Source organism: Gorilla gorilla, chromosome 7, assembly GCF_029281585.2.
Source record: "Gorilla gorilla gorilla isolate KB3781 chromosome 7, NHGRI_mGorGor1-v2.1_pri, whole genome shotgun sequence".
NCBI lineage: Eukaryota > Metazoa > Chordata > Mammalia > Primates > Hominidae > Gorilla > Gorilla gorilla.
The window spans coordinates 119,198,524-119,218,818 of record NC_073231.2 but is presented as its reverse complement, the minus strand read 5'-3'; the positions used below and the strand labels follow the sequence as shown (position 1 = coordinate 119,218,818).

The 20,295-nt window shown below is 31.7% G+C and overlaps 1 protein-coding gene across 3 annotated transcripts in view; it reads left to right on the top strand.

Annotated features, from left to right (window-relative positions):
* CSMD3 (CUB and Sushi multiple domains 3) overlaps positions 1-20,295 on the top strand; it is a 1,204,746-nt gene that overhangs the window by 59,196 nt on the left and 1,125,255 nt on the right. The window contains exons 1-2 of one of the 3 annotated variants that reach the window (XM_019032924.3): positions 760-915; positions 1,111-1,258. The exons of the other annotated variants lie outside the window; for them this stretch is intronic. Of the exons in view, the coding sequence (XP_018888469.2) occupies positions 1,201-1,258 (58 nt within the window). The 5' untranslated portion in view covers positions 760-915; positions 1,111-1,200. Of the gene's footprint in view, positions 1-759; positions 916-1,110; positions 1,259-20,295 lie in introns of those variants that run through there. 3 annotated transcript variants of the gene reach the window in all.

Here is a 20,295-nt window from a genome sequence, read left to right as displayed (position 1 = left end):
CAGTAGTTTATCCATTTAAATTCAAACTTATATGACCATTTTGAAAATCTTCCAAAAAAGCAAGCACACCGTTTTCAGGCGTGCTCCTCGTTTATTTTTTAGAAAATATATTTTAATATTTTTTCATCTAGGTGCTACTTTGAAAGTATTGAATAAATAACTGTTGGCAGATAAATCATTACTCAACACAATCTGCTATAATAATTTTGGGTTGAAAGCTTATTTTTATGCTTAATGGTATTGAACCCCAATACAGATCTCAAAGCCAGTTAGCATGATTGAACTGAATTGCAGATGGTCCAACTCCAAGTGTGGTGCTTTGCTAAAATTAGAGTTTCTATTGTTTGTAAAAATAAATATTTGCAAGTTTTATAAATACCGTCTAACACAAACTCGTAGAAAAATTGAAATGTGTACCTTCTTTGGATTAAAAATATAGCTCAAATGAACTAAAACTCAGCTTTCAGATAGCTGGCATATAAGGCAAAATCCTAGGAAAGCTCCCAATTTGCACTGTAATGTTAGTTCTCTAGATTTCACTTTTGACTTATCAGCATCTCCAAAAATTGATAAGAAATAGATAAATCACTTTCAGATATTATTTTACAACTGAAATATTTTATATGTATACTGAAATAATTTATTCTTTTCTGTATTTTAAAAGAAAATGATGTTAATGAAGGTAAACTTCTTTTTTTCAGCATCCAAAATATTTTTAATAAGAGGGTAGGCTCCAGGGTTTGTTTTTGTATCCTCCGCTGGCCCTTCGGTCTCTCGCGCGCTCGAACTTCCGGCCATTGGAGCGGATGTAGGGTTTGCAGGGTTTCCGGGGCGTACACCCCTCGGCCCTTTGGAGGACTGGAGAGCCGGACAACGCCGCAGCCTTTGGGGGAGTCCAGGGCCAGCTGGCCGAAAGTGAGGCTCTTGCCCCGCGCCCCGCCCCGCCCCGCCCCACCCCACCCCACCCCACCCCACCCACTCCCTAGAAGATGTGGCTGCGGGCCCGGCTGGTCACGCGCAGCGCACACACCTTTAGTTTGGGCACCTCCTGAACCCTCACGTCATCCGTTATGGCCCCCACAACCACGGCTGTTTTGTTTTCCCGGCCAGGAAGCTTCATCTTCCAGATCATCCGGGAAAGGGGCAGAGGTGGCCGGTTGTTGCGACTCATAAACAACCTCTTCAGCACAACCCGGTTGAATGTGGAGTTGGTTCCTTTGCCAGAAACCTGTACAGCTTGACCGACAGACAGCCTCAGGTAGATATCCTGGCTCTTGGGCTCCTTGCGCCGAACCTTTCGGTCCTTGTTGTGGCGGGTGTCAACTCCCATGATGGCGCCTCCTGCCTGGCCAGGTCTGGAAAGAGAGAGTGGTAAACTTTCTTTTGATGAGAATTAAAAAAAAATTGGATATCAATTTTTTTTATATATTAGTTTATTTTGGACAACAACCGCATAAATAATACAGAAAAGACAGAAGACAGAATTTGCCACCTACTCTTAAGTGTCTTGTACATTCCAACCCCTCACCTCCCAGTTTTTGAATGAAATGACAAATTTTCTACAAAATATATTTTTTGTTATTATTATTTGAATCAAAATATGAATTACTAAACAGTTCTTGAACATGTATTTACTTTTAAATACCCTCATATAAGAAACATACCAAATTATTAAAGATGTTTTAACATTTCATATTAAAGAAAAATTAATTATTAGAAATTTGTACATCAATCAAATAACTTTTATGCCTCAAAGGCTATTTGGAAGTATTTGTCTACTTCAGGAACCTACTTTTTAAATATATATAGCCTGCCTTTAAAAGTAATTAAATTTTATCTTCTATGTTCAAATGAACAAATTTATAAATGTCCAGATTCATGAAAGACATTGAGTCATCTCATTAAAACAGTGAGCTTGAGTTCATCTTAAATAAGAATTTGCCAGTTGACAAAATAAAAGTTACATTCATATAGATAATTAAATCAACCTTGAGTGAGCGTCTTAGACAGTGCTCCAGTATGACATTAAAAGAACACAGCACCATTTTTGCCTAAAATTTTGGTAAAAAATTAAAATATCATACACAAAATTAATTGTATAAGACTTCTGATACTTATTTTAAGTTTTCTTTAAGTAATTATAAAAACCATTATTCTAGTTCCAAATTATCCTGGCTTGCTCTTACTTCATTTCTGTGTTCTTCTAATTTTTATGTAGGTCATTTCTCTCATATTTTAGTCTTACATAAGCTACTCCTATTTTATGTTGGCAGAATTTTAAAAAATCAAATCCCGCTAATACTAACTGCTGACTCTTCAGCAATTAGCAAATTGTTCTGGGGAACAATCATTTTTCAACGGTCCCTCTTAGCTTCATTCCTAAGGAGGTTTCCATCTTTCAATGCTGTTCGTAAAGTATTGATAGTTTCTTATTTTCCTCGTCATGACACGTGTGTGTGTATGTGTGTGCGTGTGTATTAAAGTCTTTGGCTTTGAATCCATCTTGAAGTGTTTTCTACTGGCTGCCTCTGAACTTTGCCTACTCGTTTCAGTGGAAGGGGGAGAAATAACTTCTAAATTATAGTCTAAACTCAAAGCGAATTTTACTTATTAGACATATGCTCTTGGCAGACATTAGCACAAAGTAGATATTCGGTATCTGTTTGTTAACTGACTGATAGCAATATGGACATCATTATATGTTATTAAGTCTCTTTTCTGGTGTAACAACTCTGTATTTTGTGAGCTACATTAGCAATGATTCGGGGAGCAAATGAGGATTTCCTTAGGCAGAATACCTGTTATCTTGTCCCATTATTCAGTGATGCTCCATTCTTAGAATGACATCGTTTTTCACCATTATCTTGAGATTGATTTTGTAGGTGAGGAAAAGCCATAGAGAAATTTTGGTAAACTTCTGTATATAACATAAAATTCTACCCTTTTGTTATACTGGGTAAAGTGATGGTCACAACTTTCAAATAAAAAGCTGTTTTATATGCCATCTTGTAGAACACTGTCTTCCAACTGTAAAAACAAACACTTACAATGATAAGTGCTTGGCCACGGATAAAGGTATAGGCAGCATTAATCTTACACTCATGCTAGATCCTCATGGTATTATGGTGTTCATTTTATTGTTTTTTTTTTTTTACTTTTTAACAACAAGGTGCATATGGCAGTGTACACAAAGAATAATTGAATAAGTAGTAAGATCAAAAGGAGAGTTAAATAATTAAATCGACAACTGTTGCTGAGTTATATTAGGAATGCTTTCAAATGCCCTCAATTCCTCCACAGCTGAGCTCAAAATATTATAAGTAATATCGATGTTGGATTTGAAAAACAATGTGAAAATGTCTTACTCCAAAAATGTGTATTTCACTAGATTTCACTTGTCTGATATGCCTTCTTTTAATGTGTTTATTCACATTTATGAAATATTAGTCTATGTGAAAGTAGGGTGACAGGTGAGGAATACAAATTTGAACTTCTGTATTTTTCAGTATTTCCTAGCACCAACCTTCTTATCTCTAGAAAAAATTTAAGGAAGCTGGGGGTAAGAGTGCTGTGGTCTGAATAAGAATTCAAACTTGTCTTATTCGTTAAAATAATATTTCAAAAACATGCAAGGAATATATGCCAATGTATTCTTCATATAGGTTTAAAATTTTTATTTTAAATCTTAACATTGCCATGTATATTTTTCTTAATATCTTTCATAATCTAATTATCAGACTGTAATGTTTTTCAAATACATGTGTTTCTGTGTCTATACCCATATGCCAAAGTGTGTATATATATGATTGTTCTCTGCATTATTTACTTTACATAAGTATATTATAATGTAAATATGGATAGATATGATATTGAGATAAATGCACCCATATCTAGATATTATATAGCTAGATATATGTGGAGAGAGAGAGAGAAATTTGGAGATATTCCTCCTAATAGAAAAATATTTAATTGGACCTGAATTTTAGAGAGATATTCAGTTAAATGTTAATTCACCAACTCCCATTGTGGCTTCACAGAAGTGAGATGTCATGTAGTTCTTTCATATACATTTACTGAAATTGAGATATAAAGAATATGGACAACTCTCCCCAAAGGAGTAGTATAGATTACAGGGAACAATATATCATAGTGCATATCAATTAGTCTGTGAGTCAGGTGACCTAGGCATAGTTTCAGCTCTTTTAGCAACTTCATGTGATGCTTTAAATATGTGATAAATACCCTAGGTTTTTGTATCTTTTAATGACTCAAAAGTGACAAATTCTAAGGTCCTTTCCCATTTTTCATGTTAGTAACATTGAAGGAAAATTATTAACCCAAAAAGGTAGACAAAATTTCAAAATACCAGTAAAGTTAATTAATAAACATCTTTATTTCATATGTAAATGTATATATGTGTATTTATATAAATATATATACACATATAATGTAAGCTGAAAGTGTTGGGCTGTGTGCATTTATATACATATACATATTTAAGCAATTTTTAATACATAAATGAAATTAAAATGGAAACATATTGTGAGCAAGCCTGTGTAGTACCAGTGGAGTAAAACAGGGGTCAAAATAAAAAAGGCTTTGTGTGTGTGTGTCCATAAAATCAAATATAACATCACCAATTATTTTATTTTTAAATAAGTCAATAGAAAAATTATTTTTTCGAGTAAATAAATGCAGAGATTTTATTTTTTCCTGAGTGGTTTTGAGTACAGATTGAAGCAGGTGTTACATATGAAAGCACAGAATATAGGAATACCATCTGTGTGTGTCTAATTTTAGCCAAAATTTTTTCCTTTACTGTTGTTTACAGATTAGAGAATTGGATTCTGCTTCAGAGTGGCTTTGGTACTAGTAGCTAATCCCGTTGAAGATTAAATGAAAATGCTAATTTTAAACAGTTAAGATTATTTTATACCATTAGATAGATATATTTTACAGCATAATACACTTCTAAATTTTTTACTTTTTAAAAACTGTGTATAAATGTGTCTTTTCTATGCTTTTGGAATGGTATAAAATAAAGCAATCAGATTACTTACAATTGTGTGCCAACTTCTATGAGGTTGTATAATTTGGGGGATAAGATCAGGACTCCCCCTACTGGCTGCATGCCTGCTTCATTTGCATCAAAATCAGGACATAAAAAACTCAGGAAACACTAGAAATTTAGCAGAAGAGTAAGTTAAGATCCTCCAATCCTCTTCTCATCTTATGTATGTAGAAATCGAAGCCCAAAATATTAATGGATTAAAACTCATATTTATCCCCTGTAGCTTCAATCATCTAATTACCTGGGGCCAACTAAGTTTACCAACCTAATATGGTAACCATTAAGAATAATAAGAAAACAAAGGATACTAACTATGGACTTTGTGCAAATGTGAACTTTTTCAAAATAATATTGTTATGGTACTTCATACAATTTTTAAATTACAAAATACCTTGGGGAACTAGCTTGTTTTCTGATATAAAAAATTGACCTCCCAAATATTTAAAATATAAGATAAAAATTGCAACTGGCCTTGCAGAGTCACAAATCCTGAGTGAACAGTTAATCAATGGATTAAATAATCTTGACCTCAACTTAATTTTTTTTAACTAGTGTGGAACTGTAGGCTATCACTAGCATTTTCCTAATACTCATGTAAGTCTAAAATCTTTTTTTTTTAATTCTACTTGCTATAATATTGTTCTCATTGAAATACTCCCATATGAGCAATACCTGTTCATATATGTTAAAAGTCTTAAGTTCCTTGTTGGCTTTTTGCTTTACAAGCTAAAAACCACAATTCACTCAACCATTCTTCACAGAGCCTATTTCACAGTTGTTTAATGCGTTTGTAGATCTCTTAGGAATCTGAGTGTGTTTATTTCCCTTTCCAAATTGAGTAGCTGACACTATTCTTCCCTGCTTAAAGACTCAGTCTGTAATTCTTAGATGTAATTGATCTGTGATTCGTTGCCTGCATCCCACTATGATTTATTGTGATAACCTTCTACTGTTATTGACTCACATTAAGATTATAAACACTGTCACCGAGTTCCAAGGCAATTGCCATCTGAGCAATGCAAAAGCAAATAATAAAAAGATGAATAAGAATAAGCTTGATTTGGATAAAATATAAAGTTGAGAGAACAACCAAAAATGTGTAATAATTTTACCTCTGTTGTCATTCATGGAATTGTCAGAGGCAGCTTAGAACCTGCCATATGTACAGGTACTGCACAGTTGCATATGTATTTAATATTTACTATTTGTAATTTACAAATATATATGACCAAAAATTAAAGGTATAAAACATACTGATATTCCCAATATTCCACTTAAAGTTTATTAAGTAGCTACCTTATAAATGTTTTTTAAAAAAATTTAGAAATAATAGAATACTGGCTTTATCCTCAAAAAGGAAGTAGTTAAGTAATACGACTGAGAAGACAAATATGTAAGCAACTCATTATAATAGAAAAATGGCATATCTATTTCAAAATCATCTAAATTGTGAAATAACATACATTTTGTGAAAATTACTCTTCAAAAACTATGGACAATTTCAAATATATGCAAAAGTAGAGAGTGTAATATGGTTAAGTTCTACATATCTATAACGAAGGTAAGACAATTGTAGCTTCATGGCCAAGCTTGTTTCATTTATATTTGAAATTACTCTTCTCCTCCCACAGATTACGCTGAGACAGATCTCTAGAATAAAGATAATTTGTTATTAATCTTACAATGACTTTATTGCATGTAACTTCATGATACAACCAAACTCTTCAGAGCTGCAGATTTTTTTTAACAGGCAAAATATAAACTTTACGGAGAATTAGAGAAGACCTGAGAATAGCTCAGTAAACATGGCATGTTGGTGTAATAGGGTAAGAATATCAAGAGGGATGGAAGAGATTTATTGCCAGAGAAGTAAAATAACTGAGAAATGAATAGTAAACATTTAATAGTAAATAGTAAAATTGCCAGAGAAGTAAAATAACTGAGAAATGAATGCATATAATGAACCAATAACCTAGAGTGGGTGCAGGGGATATATCTTGAAAGATAGGATGAATGTGTTTGTGAATGGCTTAATTTTGAGAAAATTTATGATTTGTAATGATCTTTCACAATATGCCTTTTTGTGAAGTTAAGCTTCAGTAACAATTCGTTGATTCTACAGTTGTCTACAAGATTAAAAAATAAAACCTAATCACAATTTGACAAGGTCATTTAGATTCTATCTTTTAAGTAAAAGACTGGAAGATACATCACAAGTTTATGTTCCAGTCGTATTCAACAACTTGCCACTCTAGTTTGTTATGCTATTCTGTGTGTAAACATTGTTTTTTACTCTGCCAGCCATCTTTTTCCTTTTGTGAACAATCCTTTTATGTGTTTTTTAAAAATTTATTTAAATATTTATTTTAATTAATACATGAAATTATATGTATTTATCATGTACAACATGATGTTTTGAAGTATATATACATTGTGTAATTATGAAATTTAGCTAATTAATATATACATTACCTCATAGTTAGCAGTTTTGTGATGAGAACATTTACTCTCTTTAGCATTTTTCAAGAATGCAGTATATCATCGACTATAGTCATCATGTACAATACAATAGATCTCTTGAAGTTATTCCTCCTATGTAAGGGTAATTTTGTATCCTTTTACCAACATCTCCCAATCCCCCACTGTCACTGCCTCAGCCTCTAGTAATCACCATTCTACTCTCTATTTCTATGAGATTAACTTTTTTTGATTCTACATGTGAGAGAGATAATGTTGTATTTGTCTTTCTGTGACTAACTTATTTCGCTTAACATAATGTCCTCCATGTTCATCTATGTTGTTGTAAATGATAGGATTTCATTCTTTAGTAGTGTCTTAATAATATTCCATTGTGTATATATACCATATTTTCTTTATCTATTTGTCTGTTGATGGACACTTAGGTTGATTCCATATCTTGGCTATTGTCAATAGCACTGCATTAAATATGGGAATTCAGATATCTCTTTGACATACTGATTTAATTTCATTTTGATATATACCCAGCAGTGGGATTGCTAGATCATATGGTAGTTCTAATTTTAATTTTATGAGGAAACTTCATACTGTTTTCCATAATATTTGTACTGACATCCACACCAACAATGTACAACAGTTTCCTTTTTTTCACATCCTTACCAGAAATCATCTTTTATCTTTTTTATGATAGCCATTCTAACAGGAGTGAGGTCATATCTTATCAGAGGAGAAAGTTCTTTTTTTCTCAAGCCAACAAAAACAGATTCAAGATAAATATAGATAGTAAGAATTTATCTAATAATTTGGATCCTCAAATTTTATTTTATTATTATTATCATCACACAGTCCTTGGGACTGCTGTGCATTGATTAACTAAAATGTGGGTGAAATTATGTTCTACCTGAATCATCATTTTTCTGAAAAATATGGTGAAAAATTGATAGAGATTTACTATAATAAAGATATGCTGATCTCAGGAATGAAAATGAGTAATATTCTCCTTTTGTTTGCCTCACTTGCCACCATTAAGCACACATTAAATTATATTTATGAATAACTTTTATGGACACTTTTCATTAAATTATATTTCAATGCAGTTGTTTCTATTTGAGGGTGAGTTTTTAGAAACACAAACCCACTGTTCCTTGGTGATTCACTGTAATGCTTCACTATTCTCAGCAATTGCAGATATTTTCCCCAGAAAACATTACCTTCATTGGAAAATACCTAAGATTAAGGGATAATAGAAGTAGGACTAGATATGAATTTAGATATGGTGTGCATTGACAGAAAATTATAAACGATATGTAAATATTATTCAGTTGTTAGGACACAGAATCGGTCTTCATAATACAGTTTTAAAAGCCAAGATTATTGACGTGTCATCAGGGCATCACTTGCTTTGCCAATGTTATTGCTGCTCAACCTTATAACTGCGGATAAAAGGGTTAAACATTTTGATCACTTGGATTTTGTGTTGAACTTGAGTTTTTAGGAAGATAATGTGATATATAAGAAAGGTAACACATTAACATCTTTATATAAAGAAACATATTTATCCATATTCCTCTAGGAAACTTACTGCAAAAGAAAGTTCTCAGTTATAGAAGACATACACACTCATAGAGATATACATTGTAATATTGCTTAAGTGTTGCTAAGTGTAAAGTTCTGGGGACTGAAGACCAGTGATAAGTCTAGTAATTCAAACTTATCCATGACAAGAGCCAGCATATCTGTTAAATTCCTGGAAATGGCCATCTGGCTTTGGAACTTGAGACATCGCTCCTGAGGTTGACATCGCATGGGAGTCAGCCAAATGAAAAGGTTCTTTGGTAACACAGCTGGGAAGGTGCGTTAGTATTAGTCAAAAGGGGAAAGTGTTGCTTTAGAAGTTTGGTAGTCTGGCAGTTAGCCAATTATGCCATTTTGAGCCAAAATTATGTGAGAAAAGAAAATTTTCATTTGGCTTCCTAAGGAGGACAAATAGGAAGTGTAGTTAATTTTTTCATTCTTTATTCAACAAATATTTATGTACCAAATAATGATGCAGTCAGTAGCAAATCAGCAGGTAGCAATAGGACTCAGCCCCCATGATGTTTCCACTTCATTGGTGGAAATAGACAACACACGTGTAAATAAATAAATAAAATAATTTAGATTGCAGTTATCATGAAGAAAATAAACAAGGGCTGTACTAGACAGCATCCAGGGAAGAGGCAAAGACACTTTAGATGTGGTGGGCCAGGGAAGTCTATTTAAAGAAATATGGTTTGGGTTGAGGCTTGAATTATGAAAAAATACAGTCATACAGCATTCAGGAGATTAGACTGTTCCAAACACAGAAAATAACAAGTGCAAAGGCCCTGAATGGAAGAGCTTGGCTTGTTTGAGAAATATAAAGGAAGCCAGACGCAAGAAGAGAGCAAGAAGGCGTATGGTGTAAAACGAAGTTACTAAGATATGTGAGAACCAAATTTTGAAATGTCTTTTTAGATCATGGTAAAGAGTTCAGATAATATTCCAATTTCAGTAAGATGGCTTCTGAATTTTGGAAGAATCATAATTGTAATTTAAGTTATAATAGGTAAATTTATGTACAAGACATTGTAAAGCAATATCTGGGCTTTGAAATAATGTAATGGATAAATTTATAACTTATAAATACTTAAAATATTAAAAAATGAAGTAAATTTGGCAAAATTCTGATGGGGATTTATTTTACTTTCTTCATAATTGGTTTAAAATCTTCATGAAAAAATTAAAACTATAAAAAAGAATATGTTATTCCAGAACTCAAGTTGAATGAAATAAGTATAGCTAATGAAGAAAACATGGATAATGTCCTGTTGTTTCTAAACAGGAATATGTGTTGGAAATTTGATAGCATAAGTAATTATATTTTATAATAGTAGGTATTATCCAAAAGCATTCATTCAATTTAGGGAAATACTAACTTGACTAATTATTCCCTGGAAGTATATTGTAAATCTGATTTAATTGACTCAATCACACATTTATCTAGAATATTTGCTCTCAACCTTAAAAAAAGTACTCATTTCAACATATTTTGAAAGCTGTTTTGAAAACTTAGTTTAAAGGGAATAACCTAATTTCAATAAATATGATTTTGTTGTATATTTAAATACTATAGATAAAAGAGAACATCTTTAACACCAATGATTTCAGTAACTCTAGTTTTTGTCTTGTATAATCACTGTGCAAGCATAATTTGTTCATGGTTAACACATTATCCCAAGATACAGTTGATATTAAGATACAATAGGTTACATTTAGAAAAGTTTATAAAAATTTTCCAGCTTTACTTCTATATTGTAAATCATGTAAATGAGCAAACTGATTTTGTCAGTGTTATAAACACACATGGTATACGCTCAAACTTCTGGTTTTCTCAAGACATCATTTTGGAAACAAGAATTGCATTCAAATATGCATAAAATGATTAGCTGTTCTCAATTCTGATACAAGACAAAATGAAGAAAATTTGCATTTTAAATCACTGGCGGTGTTGGAAGATGGAGGGCCATGCTTGTTTTCACTATTGCAGATTATAAATTAAAATTATTGTATAAAACAATCTTTTAAATCAAATACAGTTCTAGTAAGATATTTGGTTTGGTTTTCCTCATGATATTTCTGGTATTTTTATTTATCAACATGGAAATTTAATGGGGGAGCGTTGAGGTACTCTACAGAAACAAAATGAATGTGTTAGAAATCAGTGTCTCTCCTCCAGATTTATCCTTGTGTCCTATAAAGAATATCTCTGTGAATAAACCCTCAGAGGGCTCTTTGGTGAGGTATGGAAGCAAAAATCTGCACAAAGAGATTCTGTCTCCTGCAAAAATAGAAGCAAACAATACAAAATAAAAATAAAACGTGGGGCAGCAAGGACAACAAGCAGGATAATGTTGCCTAAAATACTCATATATTTTGACACCAAATCCTAGAGTATTCTTGCCCCCACCTTTTTTGGTGAAACAGATGCAGTCTTAGAGGAGTACTTGGTATGGTGAAAATGCCAACTGTCTAGCATGTGAATAAAAGTATTCTTGGCTAAATATTTTTAAATGTATTGATTAAACTGGATATGTTGTAAATTATAAGGAAAATTATATAATTTGGTGGGTTTTTGGATCATTTGTTGTTGCATTCAACTTGAAAAATTCAGTTACTGTTTAAAAAGTGATACATATAAAAATGACATTATATGGATTGATGGAAATATGCTGTTACATTGAGATTCATGATTATAACAGAACGACACTCTCATTATTTTATTGGTAAAACTCACCTATACAGACACAGTGGGACAGGCACATATATGTCAGATAGAAACCTATGTTCAGGTCTGATTTTTGCTTGCTGGCAGTGAATATCATTTATCTTGTAACATCATCATATGATACTGACAACAGCTCAGTCAACGTCTATGATTTATAAATATTGAATTAAAATGTACATAATCTATTTTTAGTTTAAAAGTACAATGTAAGACATCTTTTTTTGTGATGCTGTTACAACATATTAGTTTAAGTTCTGAGTTTCATTCTGACCAAAGTTACATGGAATGAGGTAAAACTGAAATTTTAATGTAAAGCTCTGTCTCTAAAGGATTATACATTTCATCCTTTGAGTGGTTTGCAAATTCAACTTATTGTAATAACACTTTTATTTTTACTCCTGAACTATGAAAATATATTATTTTAGATATAGTTATTTTATGAGTTATGTTTAAGGTAACTTTTCTCAAAAGCTGTTGATCTATTCAAGAATCTGACACTTTTGAATCTTTAATAGCAGTTTAGTTTTCAGCTTTTTTGGTTGATTTTTTTCTTCCATGTTAAAATGAGTTATTTAAAATTTCCTTCTGCTTACCTTCACTCTAATTTCCATGAAAAGTCATAAACTCTTGCTCATTTTCCTTAAGGAAAGCTCATTAGGTACCTTCCTTGGGCATTGTTATAGTTCAACATTTCACATAAATGTATTCTACAGAACATTGGTCTCCTGAGAGATATTAAGGGATGCTCCATGAAAAAGAAAAGAATTCCAAGGGCGGTTTGTTTGATCAATCTGGTTTACTATACATTTTCACTTTAAAATGAATATAACAGAGTAAATAGCTAAATTCTTTAAGATATTTGTGGTCCGGAAACCTTTTAATTTTTATAAGTCTTCTCAATAGTATTTGAATTCAGAATCTTTTTTTGTGATGCAACATGTTTTGGTATCTTTCTAGGCTAATACTTTTTAAAGAAATATAGTTTTAGCACAGAATGAGTAACACAGCCACAACAAAGCCTTACATTGAATTGTGTCATTTTCCAAATTTCCATGATATGGTAAATTTTAGATCTCATGTATATTTTGGAGAACATATAACAATAAGAAAAAAAATTCACACTTAAATTACTGCAGCAAGAAATCTTCAAGTATAACTGGTATCGTTTAAAGATTCATTTAAATCCAAATATTTTATTTTCTTTTTAATCCTTTTATATATGTCCATTGTCAGAATTTAATTTGGGTATTTTCCTTCAAAAAACTAGAACTTGTTGAAATCGAAGTACATGTTTTAGTAAAATATTTTTAGGCTAGCATTTCATTTCCACATTCAAATTTTTTTTCTTTTCAAGTGTTCTTTTTAAAGATGATAGCTTAAAGAATACAAATGTAAAGGTAAAGCAGTGTGATAATAATATTCTCCTCAACTATACATAGAGTGATTACATCCATCCCTGTTCCTGTCCCCGTGCTTTATACATTTTCTGTATCAGATCCTTTTTTTAAAAAAAGTTTTAGTCTAATTCCTTTAGGAGATTGCCCTACATCACACTGTAACAGCTCTTTTTAAAAGCCAACTCTGGTAAGGATAAGTAAGCCAATGGCTCCAGAACAATTATAGTCATAAAAACACATAAGAATTCTTTAACAAATGGCGCTGAAACAATTGAACATCCATATTAAAAATAAATTTAGACATAGACCTTACATATTTCATAGAAATTAACTCAAAATAGATCATAGAACTAAATGTAAAACACAAATCTGTAAGACTTCTAGAACACATAGGAGAAAATCTGTGTAACTTCAGGTTTGATAATAACTTTTAGATACAATCCCCAAAGAAAAATCCATGAAATTCAATAATTGATAAGTTAGACATTATTAAAATTAAAAACATTCTGATCTATATAGTAGGCTGAAAATGTATAGTCAGAGATACCAGGTCCTAATTCTTGGAACCTGTGAATGTGAACTTGTAAGAAAAAAAAGATCTTTGTAGATATGATTAAGTTAAGCGTCTTAACATGAGGGAATTATCCTGGATTCTCTGAGTGGTATCCAAATTCAGTTCTTATTAGTGAGAGGTGGAGGAAAATTAGACTCACACAAGAGGAGAAGGTGATGTGAAAATGGAAACAGGCATTTGGGTGAAGCAGCCACGAAAGCAAGCCAGCAGCCACCAGGAACTAGAAGAGTTAGGGAACTCCTTCACTAGAGCCTCCGGGAACAAGGCCCTTCTGAAATACATCCTAGTCAAATTGGTGTTAAATTTCTGGTCTCCAGAACGGGGAAAGAGCAGAATTTTATTGTTTTAAGCTATCAACTTTGTGGTAATTTGCTACAGCTGCAACCAGAAACTAATACACTCTGTGAAAGATACCATTAAGAGAATTAAAGCACAAGCCATGGAATGAGAGAAATTATTTACAAAACATATCTGATAAAGGACTTTGAAATATACAAACACGCCTGCAAGCAATTAACTATAAATAAGAGAAGCTTTTGATGTTTTGTCGTATCTAAGAAATTATTTTGTGTAATTTTCTTATGAACTTCAGGAGTTGTGATCCATACCATACTGGTTCACAATGATCAATGTGATATAGTATAGGCTTAACCTTATGAGAGTCAATATAACTTAATGGTAGAGCCTGATCAAACTCAGAATCCAGACATATCTGGATTTGAAATCTTGATCTACCACTTACTAACTGTGGCTTGTTTTACAAATTACTAAACTTCCCTAAACTGTGATTTTCCAGTTGGTAAGAGGGAATATAATAGTATCTATAGAATGAGGTTGTTACAAGCAACAAACAAGTTCAAGTATAAAACAATTTCGACACAGTGCTGGTACATATTGAATTATTATTTTTCATAATAATGTTATAATTATATATTATGCAATAATATAATTATATGCAATATAATAATTATTATTTTACCATAAAATAATGTATATTAGTTTACATTATTCAATTATGCTATCATTTTCACACATTTTATTGTAAAACATAAATTTATATTCAGAAAACATTTTCACATGTTCCAGCTTTAACTGGACGACCTTGAAAGAGGAGTCTATCATGACTGGAAAAGCAGCTGTGTCTATTCTATGGGTTCTATCTTGTGATAGTGCAAGTTGCTAGGGCAAAAATAATATTAAAACTTTTTGTTATGTTCTTTAAGATTTTCACTGAAGAGGACTTGAGTGGTGAGAGGATGAATATTTCAATTACTTTTATTTTTACATTGTGCTGCTAGGAATAAGATTCAAGGTTGATTAGTTCCCCCCATGAAGATCAATTGAGAAGAATTTTGATTCACGAGAATTCGTGTCTCATGAACCAAAAATGTTACTTCTGTTTGGATGGGTTGTGCATTAGAGCTGCAAACTGTTTAGATTCTTTTAACCTGGGCTCCTTCTGTTAGGAAGTTAGAATCAGAGAACATAATGGGATGGATCTTCATCACTGCACCTGCATGTTTTGTATACTTATTTTTTGGCAGGCATAAGCACATTGACACTACTCTGCAGGTGTAATTGAAGTATGCTTGCCCTAAAGACCTGCAGGTGTCTTGGCCCAGTGGAGCTTCTAGAAGCTCGCACTCCTCGAATGATGGGTTGTCTTTAAAGCAGTCCAGTATCTGGGTTCTGTAAAACACTGTTGAATAAGTCCATCCTTAAAGCCACGTGTATATTATCATGAAATATTATATACCTAAAATAAAGTCCTTTTATAATCACTTAATTATACAGAGAGATAAATGAATTTGAGGTAGGGTACTAGAGACAACAGCAACATACCACCTTAATTAAGAAATCTCTTTTCTAGCAAGGCAAATCATAGCAGTGAGTTTTTTGATATGAGGAGAAATTTTCCCTGGCTTCGCTCTGTGAGGCTGTGATATGCAAGTATCTGCTGCTCAAGTTTAAAAAACATTTTATAAAGTAATTTTTTTGTAGTTAATGTATTTTACTGGTAGTATAATAGGGTAGAAGATTGACAAGAATATGTTTAGTGTCTGTAGAGGCTTTTATTTCTTCCCATCACAAAAATGGCATGAGACTTTGGCTTTTAGTCTTACAGAGTTCCTTTATGTTTAACTATTCTGTTTTTTTTATTGATTATTTTTGCATTCATCCATTTAACAAGTTCCCCATTTAAAAAAACTTAAACACATATCAATCACAAAGAGTAAATGCTATCCATTATTTGTGTTGAGTTTTAAAATATATAGACTCAGAAGTGATAGTCTCTTTATTCTCACTCACCATAAATTCCACATTTTTAATATACCATCACTTTTTAGGGACAGTCAGTACTAGCATATTCTTATTTTATATTTTCTCTTGAATATAAATAAATGCATACATATTATAAAATATTTTTCTTTTTATTATAAGCGTTGCTATAAGTAGTAGTATTTTTCTATAAATAAGTGATTATGCTTTACAAATTTTCCTGTAAATAGACTTTTTTCCCCTTAAAAATTTCTAGATTAGAACATATAACTAAGAGTGTATCATCATTTTAAAGTGATTTATTGTTTTTCACTACATGGATACATTATAAGTTGTTCGACTATCTTTATGGCTATATAAGTTGTATTAAAATTATTGCCCTTACAAATAATCTTGCAAAACATATTTGTATATAATCATCTGCTATATCATGATTTTTTTCCTCTGATTCCTAGATGCTGAATTATAATCAAATGATATGAATTTCTAAGAGTTTTCATTACTCTCCTAACATCAAATGTCTTATAGATTTAGATTACATTACCAACACACTATGTGTTACAGTATATTCTAACAGCTTCAATGGAACTGTATGTTTTGACTATCTATATTATATATGTGTTCTTTTTGTTTCTCATTGATTTATAAGGGTTCAGTATGTATCAGATCCCTTTGTTTGAAGTATATGTTATAAATATTTTCTTTTCATCACTTTCTTTTATTCATGTTATATATTTCTATGACAAGGTTTAAATTTTTGTGTGGTAAAGTTTTTATTATGTCCAGAGTTTCTCAAGAATGATATGGATAATTTTGCATAGCATTGTGCACATTTAAAATTTTGTCTTTTAATTAGAATGCCAACTTTTATGTGAAAGCAAAGGCCATAATTTAAGAAAAAAATTAGAGGCTAAGAACAAATAACCAACAACCAAGTAGATTTTGAAACTACTCCTTATTTTACTAAATTATATTTACATTATTAGTAGAAAAATAAAACAATATTTAGGAAAAACAACATTGCCAAATGTTTTGTCAAATAATAAAAGAAGACAAAACAAACTAAAATATTCAATATGATGTGGAATCTCTATTTCCTTTGATTAATTTATACAATATATTCTGATATTTAACACCCAAATATATGAGTGCCAAGACGAAATCTTTTGCCTATATTCTCTCAGTTGATCCTCCCTAAATCATTATCTAATCCTCACAATGTTTATCTGAGGTAGCTGTATTAATAGCCACATTTCCAAGCTGGAAAATTGTAATAGAGAACTTGTGCATGGTCACACAAGTAATGAGATGTGGTGAGTTTTAGATGCAAGCTTTCTGACGTAGCTTCTTTTCTGGTTCTCCTAACAGAGGCTGGTCCTCCCACACCAAAATGAAAATGAAGAAAACTATGTTTTCTGATACTTCTAACTTATTATTGTATTTATATACATGATTTAATTATAATTTAAATATGCATTTAGATATTTAATACAAATCATTCCTTTAAAGATGTGATTCAAATATGCACAACAAACCATATGTTACTAGGATAACTAACATCTTAGAAGCAATCTTTTATAAATTAATAAAAATCATAACCAGCTTCAAAAATTTGGACACCAGACAGAAATTATCTGTGAGGAAAATGGTAGCAGAAGGTCATTATTCTGGCTGGGCTGAGCAGTATTTTTTAAGGAATATAGATTCAATATTTTTATCTCCTCAGCATTGGTGTTCAAAGTTAAACCCTCCCAAACTTCAGGCTTCTTGGGTTCCAGAGGCAAATACTGCCTTTACCATTTTTGTCAGGCAGGAACAGGGTAACTAAATCCCAAGAAGAATATGGGGAGGAAGAAGTTCTTGTGAAAATCCGGTTTCTTCTTCTAAACACACTGGATTAAGTTACTGCTTTTCTCCTTCAAACTAAAGTGTGATATTGAGTGGGGACAGTTATCTTTTACCACTGAAACAGACAGACAAAATCTCAAGAGTACACAAGAGGTGCATCCCACAAAACTGAGAAAAGGGAACAGGGTGGAAATACTGAGTGGGAAAGAGCTGTTTTGCCTACTTATTTAATTTGCCTCGGGCTTAAAAGTTTTCATTAAAATATTACATAATGCTGTTTCACACTGCAATAGTCTTGTTACCTACAGGGCACCAAGGATGGTGACTTTCTAGTTAAGGAGAAACGGTCTCACTTTTTATGCAGATACTTTTTATTACTGAGAAGTACACCAGAAAATGTCATTTGAAGATCAAATGTAATATACTTACTTTTGATCTTGGAGGTTCCCCAACCGGAAATATTCTCAATTTTCCTTTCTGACTCTTCTATATATAACTCAATGCCAACTTCTATTGCTGTTATTATGATATTGTATTTTTCTTCTTTTTCCCTTGGGCAAATAATCTAATGTCTAATCTGTGAGTTATAGTTTATTTATCTTTGTATCTTCCAAACCTAACAGAATTTCTAACGCAGAGTTTGTGTTCAGTAATTTTTTTGAATCAAAATATTTGACCAGCTGGACTTGTATGTTCAATGCAAGTTTAGCTTCAAATAAATCCTTATCAACTTTAGCTACAAATGCTATTTTCTCAGATGATTTAGAGAAATACATACTCTTGTGAATAACTTATTAATATAGATTGAGGCCAATCAGAGCTTATAGATGTAGTTATTAAAATCTGCCTCACTTTTCTTTTGAGATTGGACTAATCCTTAATAGACATGTTCATGCAAAATAGGAAATAACATTGAGTATAAGCTAAATTGGTCAATGAAATATTAAAATTTGCTTGCATTAGGAATATATTTCCTATTGCTAATGAGGCAGGGATATTGTTTTCTGCCCATATGATTTATATTATAAATTGTGCTTTATAGCTTACAAATTGATATGGTTCCTATAAATGTCATAAATGCTCAGTTGCCTAAAATTACAATTTCACATGTATAAATTTTCGATGACCAATGATGTTATTAAGGTTACATTAGTTTTTAATTATTTTTTAAATCCATGTGATAAAATAACAGTACATTGGCTTATCTAACTTTTTATGATATAATAATGATACATTGTCTTGTCTAACTTTTTATGACCATTGGAAACATATGATTTCAATGAAGTGAGTTTTATATGTCAAATTATTATTATGTTTACCATAGCAAAGACAAATATTCAAAGATAATGAAGACATTCAGGAAATATTATAAGAAAATACTTTTGTTAAGCATATTTAAGGAAATTTATATATTATAATGTCTTTTTCCATCGACATAAATAATTTTACTGCTTTCATACCTAATTACAAGAGTGCAGCTCGTTCAAAATATGGGTTTATTTCATGGTACAAGCCTTTTTCTCTTAGCCATTTTTAAAATTAATGTATGAGCACTGAATTTAAAATGCAAAAGTGTAACATCAGTGCTAAGTTTTTAGTCAATAAAGAAGCAATTATAGGTACATTACCTATTAGGGGGAGGGGAATAAAATCAGAAAAGAACATGATCATAATGCATTTCCAGTGAAATCAAAAGCCAGCAGATGGAGCTTTTCAGTTGCTGTTACATAATCTTTACTTAAAGATGCCATCTAAAATAAAATAGAGTCAATTTAAAGTCCTTAAATGTTCCTTTTTTTCTGCTTAAAACTATTCAGTCACTACTTGTAAAAAATTGATTATTTTCAGTGAAATGATATTTGAATACTTATAAATGTTTCCATTTATTTGAATCTATTAGCATCACATTGCTAGGCAAGGAAATTTCATTAAGACTGAAGTCACTTGTCAGTGCTTAGATATTGAAGTAATAAATACTTAAGTTTATAGTGTCATCACTTTTACATGTGTCCCAGTGTAAATTGATGTGTCCTTTGAAGCACAAAATGTGTATTTTAGCATATGAGATAAACAAAATAAATCAATGTATGTAAACCCTGTACAAGTTTCTTGATATGTCCTAATTTATCTGCAAATTATTACTATTATACCCCTTCCTTATACTTGATAAAATATAGTGTTATAGAGGCTAGGGAACAAGCTCAAAGTCCTATAGCTCTAGAGGGCTGAAGTAGGGTGTAAAACCTGGTCTGTCTGAATCCAGAGCTACTCTTGTCACTGGTACTTGACTGCCTCTATGAGTTTTGACCATCTCTGTCTCATCCCACCACCATCCCAAAGA